This window comes from Schistocerca cancellata, chromosome 4, assembly GCF_023864275.1.
Source record: "Schistocerca cancellata isolate TAMUIC-IGC-003103 chromosome 4, iqSchCanc2.1, whole genome shotgun sequence".
Lineage (NCBI taxonomy): Eukaryota > Metazoa > Arthropoda > Insecta > Orthoptera > Acrididae > Schistocerca > Schistocerca cancellata.
Window position 1 is genome coordinate 473,612,406 of NC_064629.1, and position 17,936 is coordinate 473,630,341.

A 17,936-nucleotide genomic window follows, 5' to 3' on the forward strand; every position below is an offset into this window, starting at 1 on the left:
GAGGGAATTAAATCTGGAGCACAAGCTCAAACTGGTGAAGCGTGAGAAAGAAGTTAACCATATCAATTATCTTAAGCGATTTACACAACATACGGTAAATCTAAATATGGATGACTGAAGGGGGATTTGTGCCATCCTTCCAAATATTTGCAATTGGGATGACTAGAATGGTTGACAAGTCACGGATATGGAGAGGAAAGAAGAAGATGGGATGGGAGATGAGGGGACCCTGATGAAGAAAAGCATAGTGCAGAATGAGTAAGATCTGATGGCTACAATAAATGTCAGCGCTGATTACGCTGTCTGGGGGAAGGAGCTATTGACTAAATTGCCTTGGCAGAGTATATAAAGTGTGGGTTGGTACAGAGTAAATGATACAAATGTTATTAGCTTGGCGCTCCAGAATTAATTAGTAACTCTTGGGGGGGGGGGGGGAGTGGGAAGGAGGAGGATGCGGTCGTTGTTGGAGTCAAATTTGCTGGACGTATGGGCTATACAGTGATGTTAACTGTGAATGAGGACAGGGATGAATTACATGAGTCGGAGGGACTGTTGTATACTGGGTAAGGGGATATCCGTGCTTTGTAGGTGTGAAAGGTGGAGAATGTAGATGATCTTCATGTTCGGTTAGATAAGCCGATGTATTGTGTGTGTTAGTTAACTGGATACGACGATCATAAATGTTTAGTTAGAAGTCATGGTGGTGGATACTGGTACTGGTTCGTCCTAAAGTTATTGCTTGGATACTGGAAGCATTTTCCGTGAGGAGCCATCGGCTTCTTCAGGAGGCAGGTGGTTAAGACAGAAATAAAGTAGTCAAAGGGTCTTCTGTAGCGTGCTGTAGAGAATTAGTCTTCGTAGTACAGTACGAGGTTAACAGAAAGAGATGGTTTAGGCATATCAATGGTGGAGACTGTAGAGAATGTAAAGGAGAGGGAACAAAACCTTGGGGTGCTCCTGCAGTGGGACAAAAGACAGGAAACTGGTAATGGTAAAGTTTTAAAAGATAGGTGATAAATTAGCAAGGATGCAGTAAGACAGACATAGTTTGAAGCACTCATGTTTGGAGTATAAGGAGAAGACCGGAGTGCCATACACAGTTATAAGCTTTCTCCAGGAGAACAGACACAAAAAATGCTAATTTCCTGTTATAAGCTAATGAAATACGATCGCAGGTCACATTAAAATAAACGCAAAGCAATGGTAGTGAAACTTTCGATCTTATTTTGGACATCTCACGAACCTGAGGTTGTCAAAAGTCACAGGGTATTGGGAGATGAGAAACTTCTACGAAGTTGAAAATAAATAACTTGAAAAGTGTAGGTACTGGTGCCCCGTAGAGAAAACTGGAAGAAAACATGCATTTTTTTAAAAAAAATATGGTAGAACTACAGTGCCAAAATAGCCACGTTTTTCACCAACAGCTTCCACAATAGAGGCCCTGGAATGGTTGCCTTCGTTAAACTTGTTTCCCATCTGATACAAACGGAAAGCAGTGAGTACTCGCTGTAAAATGTTATTTCGGCAATTAAGCGAAACGTAACTCTTATTTATTGTGTAAGTGCACACAACTACAAACTATAGTACAATGCTGTATAAGTAACAGATTAAACCGAAGCCTAACCAGTGGATATGAAGTAACAATTGTGTAAAAATTAGCTCCATTGTGTGTTTCTACGCATTTATATGAAAACTATTTCGTACTATTTTCAATACTGCAGAGATTATTGATTTTTTGCTTTTTCCTTGATTTTTACATCCCCCAGGCACTTTTAATGACAAACTGAAACGGTAAGCACCTGATCCAATGATGTTGAAATTTTTTTACTGTCCACCTTCATTAGTCATGTAGTTTAAGCTTGAAGGCAATAATAACAATAATGTTAGACAATGGGCCTAGAGGAATATATAGCGTTTGTTAATAACAAAATATTTTGTTAAAATACATTCCAAATCGCTTTATATCTTACATAAATGTCACTCATTACTCTTGTAACTTGAACCACACTTTGCATTTTAATCAGACAATACGTCTGATAATAGCTAAGCCAAGACGTAATCGGTAACGTCTGTCAAGAAATAAAGCGATCTGGGCTATATTTTAATACAATATTTATTGTGTCAGTTTTGAATAACAAATCGCTGACACAAGTAATTTAATTTACAACTTGTATGTTATGAGACGCTTTAGTCCTACATTAGAAAATTTGGAGGAGGGAGAGTACCTACAGTACCTACACCTGACAGAATATTCGTGTTCGAAACAGGAAGAAAGGTTCAAAAAAATGGCTCCAAGTACTATGGGACTTACCATCTGAGGTCATCAGTCCCCTAGACTTAGAACTACTTAAACCTAACTAACCTAAGTACATCACACACATCCATGCCCGAGGCAGGATTCGAACCTGTGACCGCAGCAGCAGCGTGGTTCCTGACTGAAGCGCCTAGAACCGCTCGGCTACAACGGCCGGCGAAAAAAAGGTTCATCATGGTCTACCTCACATATCTGTTCTTGATCTTTCGTAATTGAACCTGTCGATTGTCTACGCCTGTAAGGTAAGTACATGGTAAACAGATGGCTTAACCATTTCGTCGCACTGTGGTTAAGTGTGGCTGTTGTTTATAAATTGAAATTTACAACTACTAGAAGTTTAAAATGTCTACAATGTCTTGGTTTCTTATTCATCTGTTTCATATGTCCACAAATAATAAAAACAAGCACAGTGAAAGGTTGTACTTTTACTTAATTTAGTTCTCCATTACTTTCATTTTTGCTTCGCAGCTCCGTGCTGCACTAACGGCCGAATACGCACACTTACCTTGGTCCGTGTATAAATGACATCCTGTTAGATGCTGATCATGTAATACAGAGAATCAACGCAAAATTAGTGACATGTGGGGTTTAGAAGGTATCCTCTATTTAGAAAAACCTCGAAAAATCTATTGAGAATAGCAGAACGTAGTTTTAACGCCGCTACCGACCACGGTGGCACAGTGGTTAAAACACTGGGCTCGAATTACGAAGGACAGGGGTTCAAATCCTGTCCAGCCATCCAGACTGAGATATTACATGGTTTTTTAAAATCGCTTAAGGCTATAGGCAGGATAGTTCCTTTGCAAATGCAGTGGTAGATTTCGTTGCCAATATTACTCCGTGCCTCGCATCTTAACCATGGCAATTCCTAGTTCCATTTTATCACTGACCTCTAGTTGCATCTTGTAACAAACTATCAAAACACTATCACTGGATAAGCGTAGAGAGTATGTGTAACCACAGCGATGTTCCCAGTGTTGCAGGTAGCCCAGGGGATGGTCCGCACAGTTACTAGGAATTTCTCTGCGATATGATCATCATAGCGATCACGTAAAGAACGTAACTACTACCGCACACTGAATGAACTCTGAAGACACAGATTTTGTAATGCACAACGAACAATGTCTGTGGTTCCACGTATCTGTTTGCATAGTCTTCAGTTCTCCTGGAACTCACTGCAGTGACGACAATGATTGCAGTAGACGGAAATGGACTTCTACGTAATGCACACGACATAGATACTTCAGCTAAAACTACACGAACATGTAGCAAGATATCGGACACGTGCGCTTACTGTGGTCACGTATGGAATAAAGATTAGAGTTAACTTCCAGTGAACAAACAGCTTATTAAACACGTTCCATTATCTCAATTAGGCAAAGACATCCGACAGAGTCTCTCACTGTCTTACTTTGCACAAAATCCAAGTCAGTAAACAGTAGGGCTCAAGTTCATGCTATGTTTCTTGAATTCCTGAAATCATTCGAACAGTTCAGTCTGCTACCCTGTAAACATGTGCTTACTGAGCATCACATTAGGTTTGTTTCAATTATCTAATAGATCTTGGTATATAGCTATCAATGAACAGACATAAAAGCGAAGGTAGTGGTGTATGAACCACAAGGAAAGAGTGATACCACAGTATAGAAGAATTGCTGTGAATCGTAGGAAGACCTGCTGATTATGAACTCCTGGCGTAACAGCAATCAGCAGAGTCTCCACATAACAATAGTGCATAAATAGGGAACTGTCATGATGTTGTTTTATTACTTCACCATCGATCGATAATCAGAATCAGTTAAAACTATAAAAAATGGCTCTAAGCACTATGAGACTTAACATCTGAGGTCATCAGTCCGCTAGACTTAGAATTACTTAAACCTAACTAACATGAGGACATTACACACATACATGCCCGAGGCAGGATTCGAACCTGCGACCGTAGCAGCCACGTGGTTCCTGACTGAAGCGCCTAGAACCGCTCGGCCACAGCGGCCGGCTAAAACTATAAAATATTCCAGCTAGTGGAACTTCTTGTTAAATCAACCTGTAGGAAGGCAGATGCCAAACCTTTTCAGTGAAAGAATTCTAAGTAAATGTAGCTCGTCCGGTAAGGTGGTCGCTTAAAATAATCTCTTACGACTAGGTTTTGAGTAATGTTCGTCACTCGGAGGCTATTACAAAGTTGGATGAACAGAAAAGACATTCAAAGAAGACACGATTCGTGGTAGGATTATGCGGCTGGAGCTAGACTCTTGCAGACATGCTCAACAATAACTACCGCAGGTAGCTAAAGGACAAACGCTCACACGTGTTAACTATTAAAACTCTCACAGGGAAATATTCAGTTTGTTGATCATTACGTTAAATTCATAAAATTTTGTCTTACGGTAGTACGCTTCGTTAGTCGTCCTTCCCAAATGCGATTGGAAAACTGAACTGGAAGTCTCAGAATGATACCCGGTGTGCCCGCTGCCGCATTCCGTACGATGGTTTGTTGGGTACAGATGCAAAAATAAAAATAGGCAGACGGAACCATCCACGCATTCACGTTAAGGTACTGACGGAAACTTCATAGTTAGTACAACTGGGATTTGATCCCAGCTTCTCAAGAGTAGGATCCCACGATCTTAACAACAGCAGCACGTGGGTCGGTCCCATGAACAGTCATATCAACTGCTATGAAAAACGAAACGAATTTTTTAGTAAAATTCTGTTGTACTTATTATGCATCTTCTAAAACAAATTTACACATGTGCTCAATTATTCTTCGTTTTGTGATGCACGCAATAAATTGCTCAGTAACTGTGAATTTAATTTCCTATCTTAGCTTTATGTTTTAGGTTATCTTCGTTTCCCAATGACAAATTTTCTTCTCTAAAATATTCCAACTGAGCTAGTGCTACGCTTCTGATGAACTTGCTGTCAATAATATCTTAAATACCACTCTTGGTTTCCTTTTTTGTCTCATTCTTTCTCTACCTTCGGCAAAGTAAACCCACAAATGATGATGACGAACGAGCTGATTAATTTAATACCTCTTGTTTTCTTTAGCACCATAATCGAGACTACAGTAAATTCGGTGAACGTGGAGCTCGGGTCCGTTTCGAAACGTATGTGAATGGTGACAGCCATTATCTCTTTAGAGGAGCTATTTCATCTTTCACGAGTAATCTTAAGTTATGGCCAGTTTGAAAATTTTTACCGAACTGTAGAATTACTATTTCATCGTTTGACTACGATAGAATGTCGTTCGAAGGTCTCAGTCGTTTACTGAAATTTTCTGATGGAACGAGCGAGGCTATGCTGTGGTGGCCCCGCACGCGGATCGAGCAGATATCACAGCCCAGTCAACTGACTGTCACTGATAACATTGGTTATGACGGGAAATGGGACTCTGAAACTGCTGTCCCTTTCAACAGCCCCTCAACACTTTATTACGAACTTATGGTTTTGTATCTCAGCAACCGTGCGCGCCAGGGTAAACAAACTTTCTTTATGATTCTGGAACAGTTCTACAAACTAACTGATTTAACCCAGTGACATCGAATTTAAATACTCTACTGGTTGTTGTGAAATCAGATTCAATACGTATCAGCTAATATGTTTGTTTTACATAGCAGTTAGTATAATTTTTGGGTATGACAGACCACAAACCAGTCTTCTAAGCGTGGAGAAAAACCTCACGTTTTGCACTGTTATGTACTTCTTTTTCCTCTTTATCAACACAGAGCACAACATTCGTGATCTTTTTCCCTTCCCAGTCCGGGCTATGTGCATCGTGAAATAAGCATATGTTTTTGCCTGATGTCTAATAGGGACGGTACTCTCAGGAAAAAGAAGGAAGATTATAATTTAACGTCTTGTCGACAACGACGTCATTAGAGACGGAGCACAAGCTCAAATTACAGAAGGCTGTGAAAGGAAATCGGTCGTGAACTACCCCGTCATTGGTATTAAGGAGGGTAGGACGTCAAACATGCCGACTTGGAGCAGGAGAGACACAACAGGACATTTTAATTTCAGCTGTCTACACTTTTAAAAATAAATTCATAAAACTTTGTCAGCATGACTAGAAAGGATTCAGGATTCACACTCATAGCAGTGGAAGTTCAAAAACATAACAAAATAATTTTTTTTACATGTGAAATTTCATCATTTTTTCGTGTTCTATTGGCTGCATTTGTTGCTATACGTACATTTTTCTTCATAAGTAAGAGAGATTCATCGATGAATTTTGCACAGCATACAAACCATACTTACCGATGTATTGAAATGGAAATGCCGTGTGGCTACGGCCTCCCGTCGGGTAGACCGTTCTTCTAGTACAAGTCTTTCGAGTTGACGCCACTTCGACGACTTGCGTGTCGATGGGGATGAAATGATAAGGACAACACAACACCCAGTTCCTTAGCGGAGAAAATCTCCGCCCAAGCCGGGAATCGAACCCGGGCCGTTAGGTATGACATTCCGTAGCGCTGACCACTCAGCTACCAGGGGCGGACTACAGGTGTATGAAACTCTAGAATTTTCAAATGTTCAAATTTGTGTGAATTTCTAAGGGACCAAATTGCTGAGGTCATCGGTCCCTAGACTTACACACTACTTAAACTAACTTATGCTAAGAACAACACACACACACCAAAGCCCAAGGGAGTACTGGAACCTCCGGCGGGAGGGGCCGCGTAGTCAGTGACATGGAGCCACTCGGCGCGGCTAGAATTTTCTAAATCTATTAAAAACTGTGGTAAAAATTGAGATGATTAACTATAAAATTTGAGTTTTTTCTAAACATGAAGTTTAAAATGTAGCAGCTCATTCATTTTTGCATAAATTAAATAAATTCATCAAAGAAGCTCTCTTACTTATGAAGGAAAATGTACCTATAGCAACAAATACAGCCAATAGTAAGTGAAAAAATGATGAAATTTCACATGTAAAAATTATTTTGTTATTTTTTTGTACTTCCACTGCTATGAGTGTGAATCCTGAATCCTTCCTGGTCATGCTGACAAAGCCCTGTGGTGCCTCTCCTGCCCCAAGTCGGCCCGTTTGACGTCCTAACCCCCTGAGACGATATAGGCAAATCACGGAAAACTTAAATCTGGATGGCCGGACAGGGTTTTAACTGTCGTCTTCCCATATTTAGCGTTGGTCCTGACATCGGTGTAGCAGATCTTTTTCATTCCACTGATCTTGTGATACACGATTTAGAATAACATAAGTCATCTATTAGCTAAAAATTGAACTGCATGTATTCACATAATGAAATGCGCATTTGCGAGCTGAGCTTGTCATACAGTTTAAATGCCTTAGCAACTACATGCGATTACAGCTTGTCATTTGATGCGACTGGCTTAACACACTGAGGAAAACCTAGGGCTCCGCATTTCGTAATGTAGTTTGACGACGACTGTAGATCGCAGATAAAACTTCTAATTTCGCTGTAGCGAAGCAGGACACGCAGATTTGCTCAAATGGTTCAAATGGCTCTGATCACTATGGGACTTAATATCTGAAGTCATCAGTCCCCTAGAACTTAGAACTACTTAAACCTAACTAACCTAAGGATGTCACACACATCCATGCCAGAGGCAGGATTCTAACCTCCTACCGTAGCGGTCACGCGGTTCCAATCTGCGGCGCCTAGAACTGCTCGGTCACATCGGCCGGCGCAGATTTGTTATTCCGTTCGCAGAACGTAGCAATATAGCCTCTCAGCACTTTCATTTAATTTTTACTGTGAACAATTAAATCATCATCGTGGTCCACAGAGTAGATACAATTCCTCATCAGGCTGACGCCTACATAATGAAAAACTGAATACTGAGTACTACACAAAACACCATTGAAGCTGTAGACCACAAACAGGTAATGTTTTCATATATAATTTGAATCTGGTTGATAACTGTTGAAGTCCGACACTACTTGTACGCTGAACGGTTTCAAATACTGAGTAACATCTTTCGTTCCTCGAGTCCTTAATTTTATTAATTAGACATAATAATTTGTTTTTGAGAGAAGCGACGTACCACGTTCGGATTGTACCTAGTAGAATCTGGTTGTATTCCCAGGTTAGATAGTCCTAATTTATGGTTCAGTTTGTAATTTTTGCATATGCAGATATATATTCACCAGCATGATGTGCACGATTTCTTTCCCTTTCCTTGTGAAAATTACCCTATTCTGTAACTGTCTCGCTGTCGATACGACCCACAGGAAAATTTCGCTCAACAGTGAAACTGTCAGCTGCACTCCTATAGCGTCGTTCTCGAAGGGATACGAACGTAACAAAGAAATTTAGGCTTTACCTGAAATTAAAGGGCTGTGAAACAGTTTCGAAAGAGATTTTGTCAACATGAAGAAGAACGGCGTATATTTATAACCAGCAATAAAGCGCGGCATATAAATAATATTTATTAAAGCTTTTTAGAGCTCTTTCCATTATTGTGTTCACCACTTAAATGAATATAATGGAAAGCCATATATAGGTTTAAAAATGAAGGTAGTTTCTGAGAAATGAATAACCGAAAGTGTTGCTTTTTAAAAGTCGTTTTATTTGCGGATCTGACTGCAAAGCGGAAAATGTAAAAGCTTGGAGAGCGTTTTCAGGAACTATATATTATACTCAAGCTCCTCAATGGACATCTGGAGACGTCTATAGCAGACCGGAGATGTGCTGCTGTAAATTATGAAATGATTAAATTGTAATTTATAATTTTTTGCGTAAAAACAGTCCGTATGTTTTGCAGAGTCGGCTATATGTCCGACTGCAGCCAGGAAGATCCACGCTCGATTCCGGGTACTGGATAATGACGGCAGCGTCCACTAACCCTCCTGATGTCAACTGCAGAGCTATGTCAAGTGGGAGCAGCGGATTACATTATATAAAATCTCCATACATAAGTGGCTCATAGATTAGCAGACATTTTGTACTCCACTACTGCGGTCCACTAACGCTAGTCAACAGCATTCTTGTCACAAAGAATTTGAAGGTTGTCCTTAGCTAAGTAGTCGTTACTGAATTCGAAAATAAAATCAGTTTCCTCATATCGTGCTCAGTTTTCGTGATACTGTACCCTGTATATAATAACTTGAAAATGTTGCGTATTGGTTATTTGATATTCCTTGATTAATTTACTTTTATATATTTTTGTGGATGTAATTGTTGTTAAACAGCCTAAATATATACAAGAAAATCCATACATGATTCTCAGTTCCGATATTCACCGCCAGGATACGAAGGACGCTGATGAGTCTTGTTCACGTTAAATCGCATCGCATTGTGTTTGTTTGCATCAATCTCAGTAGTGAGAGAGCTCTGACCTTGTGAAGTGAGTTGCTGTATGATGATGAAAGCCTGTGTTTTGTCTGAATTCAGAGTGCATCGTACCTGTATAAATAACCCAAATTCTTTATATATATATATATATATATATATATATATATATATATATATATATATATACATGGTAAGTTAATACCGAAATCGTAAAAACTAAAACTTAATCCTCTTGTAAAAATATCTTATGATCTTTATTTTGGGTGCAAAGTTTGCAACCAAGGGAAAAAATGGGGTCCCACATGTGCTGTCGGCTATGTGTCACGCTCCTGACAGGCTGGATAGACGGATCACATCACATGTCCATTGGTGTCACAATGATTTGGCGGGAACCAACGGGTCACTCAAGCGCCTATTACTACCGTGTACCAAAATTACCTAGAATCACCTCTAAAACAAAGAAAATTGTGCAATATACTGATTTACTGCAATGTTGTCCAATAACTACTGGGCTTTACGAAGAGACGTTCCAGAGGCAAAGCATCACAGGTAATCAGAAAGAATGTATTATTACGTATGTTAATTAACTTTACTTTACTCTCATGTTGCTCATTTCTTTAATTTGTGTGTTGACATAGATCTTTTTGTTCTCCTTTTGCCAGACACACAAAATGCTATAATACATAGATTGACGTAAGAATTTACAAAAACTTAGTATCACGTGGAACTTGAGGCCGATACAGAAATTCTGAAGTTAGATCTGGTTTTAAGAACGAATTGTCTTCCAGAAACAGCGTGTGCTGATCTTGAGACTGAATATTTTTAATTTTTTTAATTACTTTTTTTTAAAACCAGTATCGTTCTTAACAAGGAATAAGCAATAGGCTGGAGGACTATGCCTATGTAATCTGTACCGCCAAAAAGTAAATGATTTTGCCGGCCGGTGTGGCCGAGCGGTTCTAGGCACTTCAGTCTGGAATCGCGCGACCACTATGGTCGGAGGTTCGAATCCTGCCTCGAGCATAGATGTTTGTGATGTCCTTAGGTTAGTTAGGTTTAAGTAGTTCTAAGCTCTGGGGGACTGATGACCTCAGATGTTAAGTCCCATAGTGCTCAGAGCCATTTTTTTTGTAAATTATTTTGCATAATATCCAGTCATTACCATTTGTTTCGCAATCCTAAGCAATCAAATGATGGCATCAGTGATAAGAGCTTAGCTCTAAATCAATTACTAACAAAAATGAGTAATGAGGTCACTCATTCACTCAAAATACACTCCTGGAAATTGAAATAAGAACACCGTGAATTCATTGTCCCAGGAAGGGGAAACTTTGACACATTCCTGGGGTCAGATACATCACATGATCACACTGACAGAACCACAGGCACATAGACACAGGCAACAGAGCATGCACAATGTCGGCACTAGTACAGTGTATATCCACCTTTCGCAGCAATGCAGGCTGCTATTCTCCCATGGAGACGATCGTAGAGATGCTGGATGTAGTCCTGTGGAACGGCTTGCCATGCCATTTCTACCTGGCGCCTCAGTTGGACCAGCGTTCGTGCTGGACGTGCAGACCGCGTGAGACGACGCTTCATCCAGTCCCAAACATGCTCAATGGGGGACAGATCCGGAGATCTTGCTGGCCAGGGTAGTTGACTTACACCTTCTAGAGCACGTTGGGTGGCACGGGATACATGCGGACGTGCATTGTCCTGTTGGAACAGCAAGTTCCCTTGCCGGTCTAGGAATGGTAGAACGATGGGTTCGATGACGGTTTGGATGTACCGTGCACTATTCAGTGTCCCCTCGACGATCACCAGTGTGTACGGCCAGTGTAGGAGATCGCTCCCCACACCATGATGCCGGGTGTTGGCCCTGTGTGCCTCGGTCGTATGCAGTCCTGACTGTGGCGCTCACCTGCACGGCGCCAAACACGCATACGACCATCATTGGCACCAAGGCAGAAGCGACTCTCATCGCTGAAGACGACACGTCTCCATTCGTCCCTCCATTCACGCTTGCCGCGACACCACTGGAGGCGGGCTGCACGATGTTGGGGCGTGAGCGGAAGACGGCCTAACGGTGTGCGGGACCGTAGCCCAGCTTCATGGAGACGGTTGCGAATGGTCCTCGCCGATACCCCATGAGCAACAGTGTCCCTAATTTGCTGGGAAGTGGCGGTGCGGTCCCCTACGGCACTGCGTAGGATCCTACGGTCTTGGCGTGCATCCGTGCGTCGCTGCGGTCCGGTCCCAGGTCGACGGGCACGTGCACCTTCCGCCGACCACTGGCGACAACATCGATGTACTGTGGAGACCTCACGCCCCACGTGTTGAGCAATTCGGCGGTACGTCCACCCGGCCTCCCGCATGCCCACTATACGCCCTCGCTCAAAGTCCGTCAACTGCACATACGGTTCACGTCCACGCTGTCGCGGCATGCTACCAGTGTTAAAGACTGCGATGGAGCTTCGTATGCCACGGCAAACTGGCTGACACTGACGGCGGCGGTGCACAAATGCTGCGCAGCTAGCGCCATTCGACGGCCAACACCGCGGTTCCTGGTGTGTCCACTGTGCCGTGCGTGTGATCATTGCTTGTACAGCCCTCTCGCAGTGTCCGGAGCAAGTATGGTGGGTCTGACACACCGGTGTCAACGTGTTCTTTTTTCCATTTCCAGGAGTGTATGTTTGGAGAACTACATTTTCTGTCTGAAGCGATGTAGGAGTTGTCCTGTTAAAACGTTTCCGAGGCTACGTTTCTCTGATGACAGACCCCGTGCTAACGAACCTCAGGTACAGTAATTCTACACTCATTTTCACGCCAACATATTTGATCATTATTTGATAGTATCCCGCACAGTGGTTGCGGTACGTGGGACATATTTAGAAAAAAATATTTTTTGTGATCATTATAGTGAATAACTACGGTATATTCTAGTAGTCAGTTACTGTATTCTGCAAATGTATTACGTTGCGATGTGGTGAATGTCGAAAACAATCAACTCGTAATGAGAAGCTCACAACTCCAATACGAGCCAACAATCCGAACGCCACATTAGGGTCTTCGCTTTATAAGACAACTTCATTCGATCAAAACATTTTAGTTACATTAAACGTCCGCTCCACTGAACTAACATTTAATCCCAACAATATAAAGAAATAAAAGGGACTCCAATAAATAAGAAACCAGGATGATAGACCTCACACCTCCCAGCTTAATAGCGATACTTGCGCAGAGATAATTGACAAAACCTAACGTATGATTGTACGATACACATTAAAATATAAGCATTGCTGTTTTTCTTTGTTCACTGAGATTGAGGAGCCTCTCACTTAAAATATCGTACCAGAGAAGGATTTAACTGTTTTTCTCTTCATATTTTTCTGTGAGAACAAGTTTATTACGTAATTATTTATAGATGTTTGAGAACAGGAAGAATAACATCCTACTTACACGCTAAGTGTGAATCTAGAAGTTCCCGGTTCGATTTTGGAATGGTCTGAGGATTTCTTTAAACATCTAACATGATTTTCATTCCTGGAAAATCTTTCAGTTAACGTAAAAATCATATTGCAGTACGGTTCAGGTTCGAAGATGAATTGTAACATCCACCAGAACTAAATAGGTGTGCCGATTATCAGATTGCAGGAAGGTGAAAGCACACAACATCCCATATAATACGTGCCAAGTAAAGCACTGTTGTATGAAATTAACTTTCTGGCTGATGACAGGTTTACCTATTTACGAGTAGCAACTCACTTATCACGCGTATTGTTTCTACCCGAACATTCTCTATTTTCTGACCTCCGATGTGCCAGTTACTGAACGTACTTTCAGATATAATCAACCTTCAATGCTGAGATCACGTAGCGACATATGTTCAACAAATACATACTTGTACAGTGACTTCATAATGTTTGTTTGCATAAACGACATAGTTACACTACTAGTGTACCTCTCGCATGTCTGCAGTTTGTCTCATAAGCAGCATAAGTGCATCTACTACCTATCACGGTGCAAACTATCGTATCTCCTGCTTGGCCACGTTTCGGCTTTACTTCTGTTTTTTTTTTTAGAATACGTTATTCATTTTCGAACAATGAAACTAAATTTTATGGACGATAGAGACCTTTCTAGATAAGAGAACATTTAAGTAACACCTTTTTAGGGTTCGATCATACTGCAATACTACCGTTGCCGAATCACGCTTAGGAAAATAGCCGCAAGTAACACACCATATGGAATTTGAAAATATGTTCGCCTCTGTGTCAAAAATTTTGACTTATTCCTCATGTTTTCAAATCACGATGCATGTAGGCAAACGCCGCAAGAACACATCAGTACTGACGCCTACTAACGTCACTATTGAAAAACTGGTCTGCCAACTCTCTGGGATACTCGACACATAAACCGACTATATCAAACCCAATTACATTCCATATCCAACAACAGTGTTGGTAAATGCATCACTAAAGGCGAGATCGCATAAAATGTTCATTTATCCCGCTACAGTTTTCCAATCACCTACCTAACCGGTCAAGTTACTGCAATATTCACTTCATCAGGATTATCGAGTAATATAGATTGATTTTACATGAGTTCTATCGATATTACTGCCGCATTAGATTAAAAGTTCTAATCCAAGAGATGTTGGCGTAAATCGTAATTATAGTAGGCGTCAATTAGAAACTTAAAAGACCTGTATGCACTAGATGAGTCTTCGTGCATAGTTCACATTTTACATCGCGAAATTTTAAAAGTTATCCGATCTCAAACTCTGTCAAAAATTCTACTCATATCAATACTATATTCACTAGTTTTCTTTATTTCAGAACGTGAACAAGATACACATATTTACTCTCCAGGGGCGCACTGAGAAACATGATAAGAAGGGGTTAATTTTCCGAACATAGTGACGTGAATCACTGAACAAATCACAATTCAAAAAATTTATACGATCAGCGAACAGTGACAGTTTATTACATCAGCAACTCAACAGCTACATATTGATATCAGCGTTTTAGCACAGAATCGATTAATATACATCCGGAAGCGTTATCTCTTTACGAGACATTCGTTGCTCAAAGCGATAACACACAGAAAAATGCCTCGTCTTGGAAAATCTTACTACTGCCTGACGACTATCCGTAACACAATGCCACAGATAATCTCTAAAATATTTAACGACTAAATAACGTCAGTGATGCTACGCTTGAGTGTGGAAAAAAGAATTTACCACTCCAGCTGAATTTGCAAAAGCCTGTTAAAAATTTTTTGGAAATTCTTTTTTTGAAGATATACGTTACTACCATGGCGCCAATGGCTTCAGCGTCGATCATACGCTACATGAAGACAAATAAATTGCTGTTAATATCGTCTGACGCTTTAGGTTCAGCTAAGATTTTTCCATTTAAAACAAACAATAGAGCATTGTTTCGGTTTCAATAAAAAGATTTTCGTTAGTTTACTGCACTCAGCTATAAAATTAATTTGTTATTTTCATGGATTTAAAGTCAACAGCAAATTCAGAATTGATTTTTTTAAACTTCGTGTTGATTTTAAAGTGATCTGGGGCGTAACATTTCATATGAATTATACATAACAAAATCTAAATAGCCCGATTGTCGCCCTCCGCCAATAAGCCAGTCTACTAGGTAAATACATAAGAGTGGACGTGTTACTTACCAGGCAATCACATATTTCATTTGGTAGGTATCGGTGTATAATAAGTGAAACATTTGTGTAAGCAATCTCCCAGCTTTTGCCTGTAAAGGTTTATCGTAGGAATGTACATTTGTATAAAAATCACAATTCGAATCAGCATTATATTTCTCTCCAGTTTTTATTAGTTTCGAGTTACGGTTCTCAGTTATCTGCCGTTGTTGTCGGAAGCTGAGCTAGAGGAACTTTGTTTCGCTGTCAGAGATTTTACCTGATAAAACATACGTCAATATGAAACTTGACTAGACGGAGTACTTGAGTGATAATCTGTTGTCTGGTGATATAATGCATTATTCTCGATAGCTACTTTACAATTCCACGTGCTTCAGTATTTATCTATGGCTTACTTTTAAGACTATCGTTATCGATAAAGTTTACGTGTGATAATAAGTTAACTTGCGTATTCAATAATTAAACGTATAATGACACTTGTATTAGTTACAGGTTCATAGGTCACCTAATTTACAAATGATACCTCACATCAGCGTATGCAAATTATTCTTAACTCACAAGTTTATGAAGCTGGGGATCACTTACGAATAGCACATGGGCAACAGCTGATAAAAATTATGAAACTTACTTTCGGTAGAATTTTGATAATAAAATATTATGTCAGTGCAGCCGAGACGACTAATTTTCAAGGTAAAGAAAGTGGGAAGTAATTTCGTAAGTAGTTAGCTTTCTTTAGCGTATTAGATTGCGATGAAATCACAAAAAGCAGTAGTAAGCCCTCGTAAAATGTATTTCATTGTTTCGTATGATTATTGCACCCCTAAATTAAACTGGTTGTCCAGCTACCAACGGTTGTAACGGTTCTCCCAATTCATACTGGACCCGTATTCTGGAGCGACTCTTTCAATCCGTCGTGATTTAGGTTTCTCACGGTTTCCGAAAATCGTTCCATCGATTTCCGGGATGGTTGTTTCAGGAAATCCACGACTGGTTCCTTCGTCCGTCCTTGTTCAAAGGTAGCTTGTGCTCCGTCTCCCATGACTTCCACCTCGACTGAACGTTAAACTCTCAGCTTTGTCTCATTTTCCTAGCGACGTTGCTGTTCACGGGACGTTTCTACAGTGCAGTAGGGAATTAGAATGCCACTGTGTTGAATAGTGGCGTTCAATAATCACATTTAACAGCTAGTTGAGCATTTGCCTGTTTCTGATAAGATAACCTGGGAATTCCGCCATCTCGGAGATAATTTAATAAATGAAACTTTACGAAATGAAAGATATTTTACCTCAGATGCTCTAAAGACATTCAGGGATATCTGGGGGGTAGTGAATATGCACTATGGCGACCCCTGAATGTTTCTTTACGTATAACAATAAGAGAACAGACTAACTTGCCACAGAGACGAGACAAAAGATAAAAAGTCAGTTTACTATCTAAATGTCTGCATATTGATTTCATGTTATTAGTATCTTGTTATATTCAACTTAGGTGAGTCCAGTATAAGGTTTTTACGTAAGGAACACCTCCCCTGGTTTACGGAACCGCCTCTAATTACTTTATTGCTGATGAGATGATCTCTGGCAAACGTGACTACTCTCTTTTATATAATAGTTTCTACGTATGGGGAGTGTAAAGTTAAAGTCAGATAGAGATTTGACAGTCTCAAACGTGGGCACTACGAACTGTCAGAAAATCTGCGACGAGATGCTTTGCCTGCGTAGGTCCATCGTTGTGCGATGGTTGAGGTAACGGCAAGTGGAAAGGAAAGGGATCGGAGAAGAGTAGTGGGTTGCAGAAACTGTACGGAGAACTCACCCGGCTACTGCGATGAGCGCGAGGATAAGAAGAGCCAGCTGCGCTTTGTCCATGTCGCGGTTGCGGACCGATAATGGCGGGCGCCGGCGGATCGCAGCTTATATACGCTCTCGACGCCACCGTCACGCCGCGCCAGCACAGCGCAGCCCACAGCCGCAGCAGCTGCGGATCATGCTGACAGTCTGAAGGGCTCTGATATACAAAACATTGCAGCAGCTTGCACTGATTCCGCGAGTACTCAGTAAGTGTGTGAAGTCCATTACCGATCATGTTATTCCGAGTACGAGTATATCACAAATACATTGGCGGAAACGGGAAGTGTTACACGTGAAGCACCAATCTGATAACTGTCAACCACTACCGAGACGTCCATCACGTAACAGGTATTACATGACTAAACTTTCATTCCATTCGTAACTTATGTCGACCAATAAAGTCAGTGTTAGGGTAAATCCTAAGGACACCAATACACTCTTGAATTCGTGGACATGAAAGCAGACACACCGAATGTCATCTTCACTAATATTCAGCCATTACTGAATCCCGTGCTGAGTCAGTTCACGAAGATTGCTTGCTGGAAACAGGTATCAAAATACACTACTGGCCATTAAAATTGCTACACCAAGAAGAAATGCAGATGACAAACGGGTACTCATTGGACAAATATATTATACTAAAACTGACATGTGATTACATTTTCACGCAATTTGGGTGCATAGATACTGAGAAATCAGTACCGAGAACAACTACCTCTGGTCGTAATAACGGCCTTGATACGCGTGGGCATTGAGTCAGAGCTTGGATGGCGTGTACAGGTACAGCTGCCCATGCAGCTTCTACACG

The 17,936-nt window shown here is 40.8% G+C and overlaps 1 protein-coding gene across 1 annotated transcript in view; it reads right to left on the reverse strand.

Annotated features, from left to right (window-relative positions):
- Nucleotides 1–17,152, reverse strand: part of LOC126184934 (regucalcin-like) — a 151,634-nt gene extending 134,482 nt beyond the window's left edge. Inside the window, exon 1 of the mRNA XM_049927608.1 lies at nucleotides 17,094–17,152. Within this exon, the coding sequence (XP_049783565.1) occupies nucleotides 17,094–17,146 (53 nt within the window). The 5' untranslated portion in view covers nucleotides 17,147–17,152. The remainder of the gene's footprint in view (nucleotides 1–17,093) is intronic.
- Nucleotides 17,153–17,936: the final 784 nt, after the last annotated feature.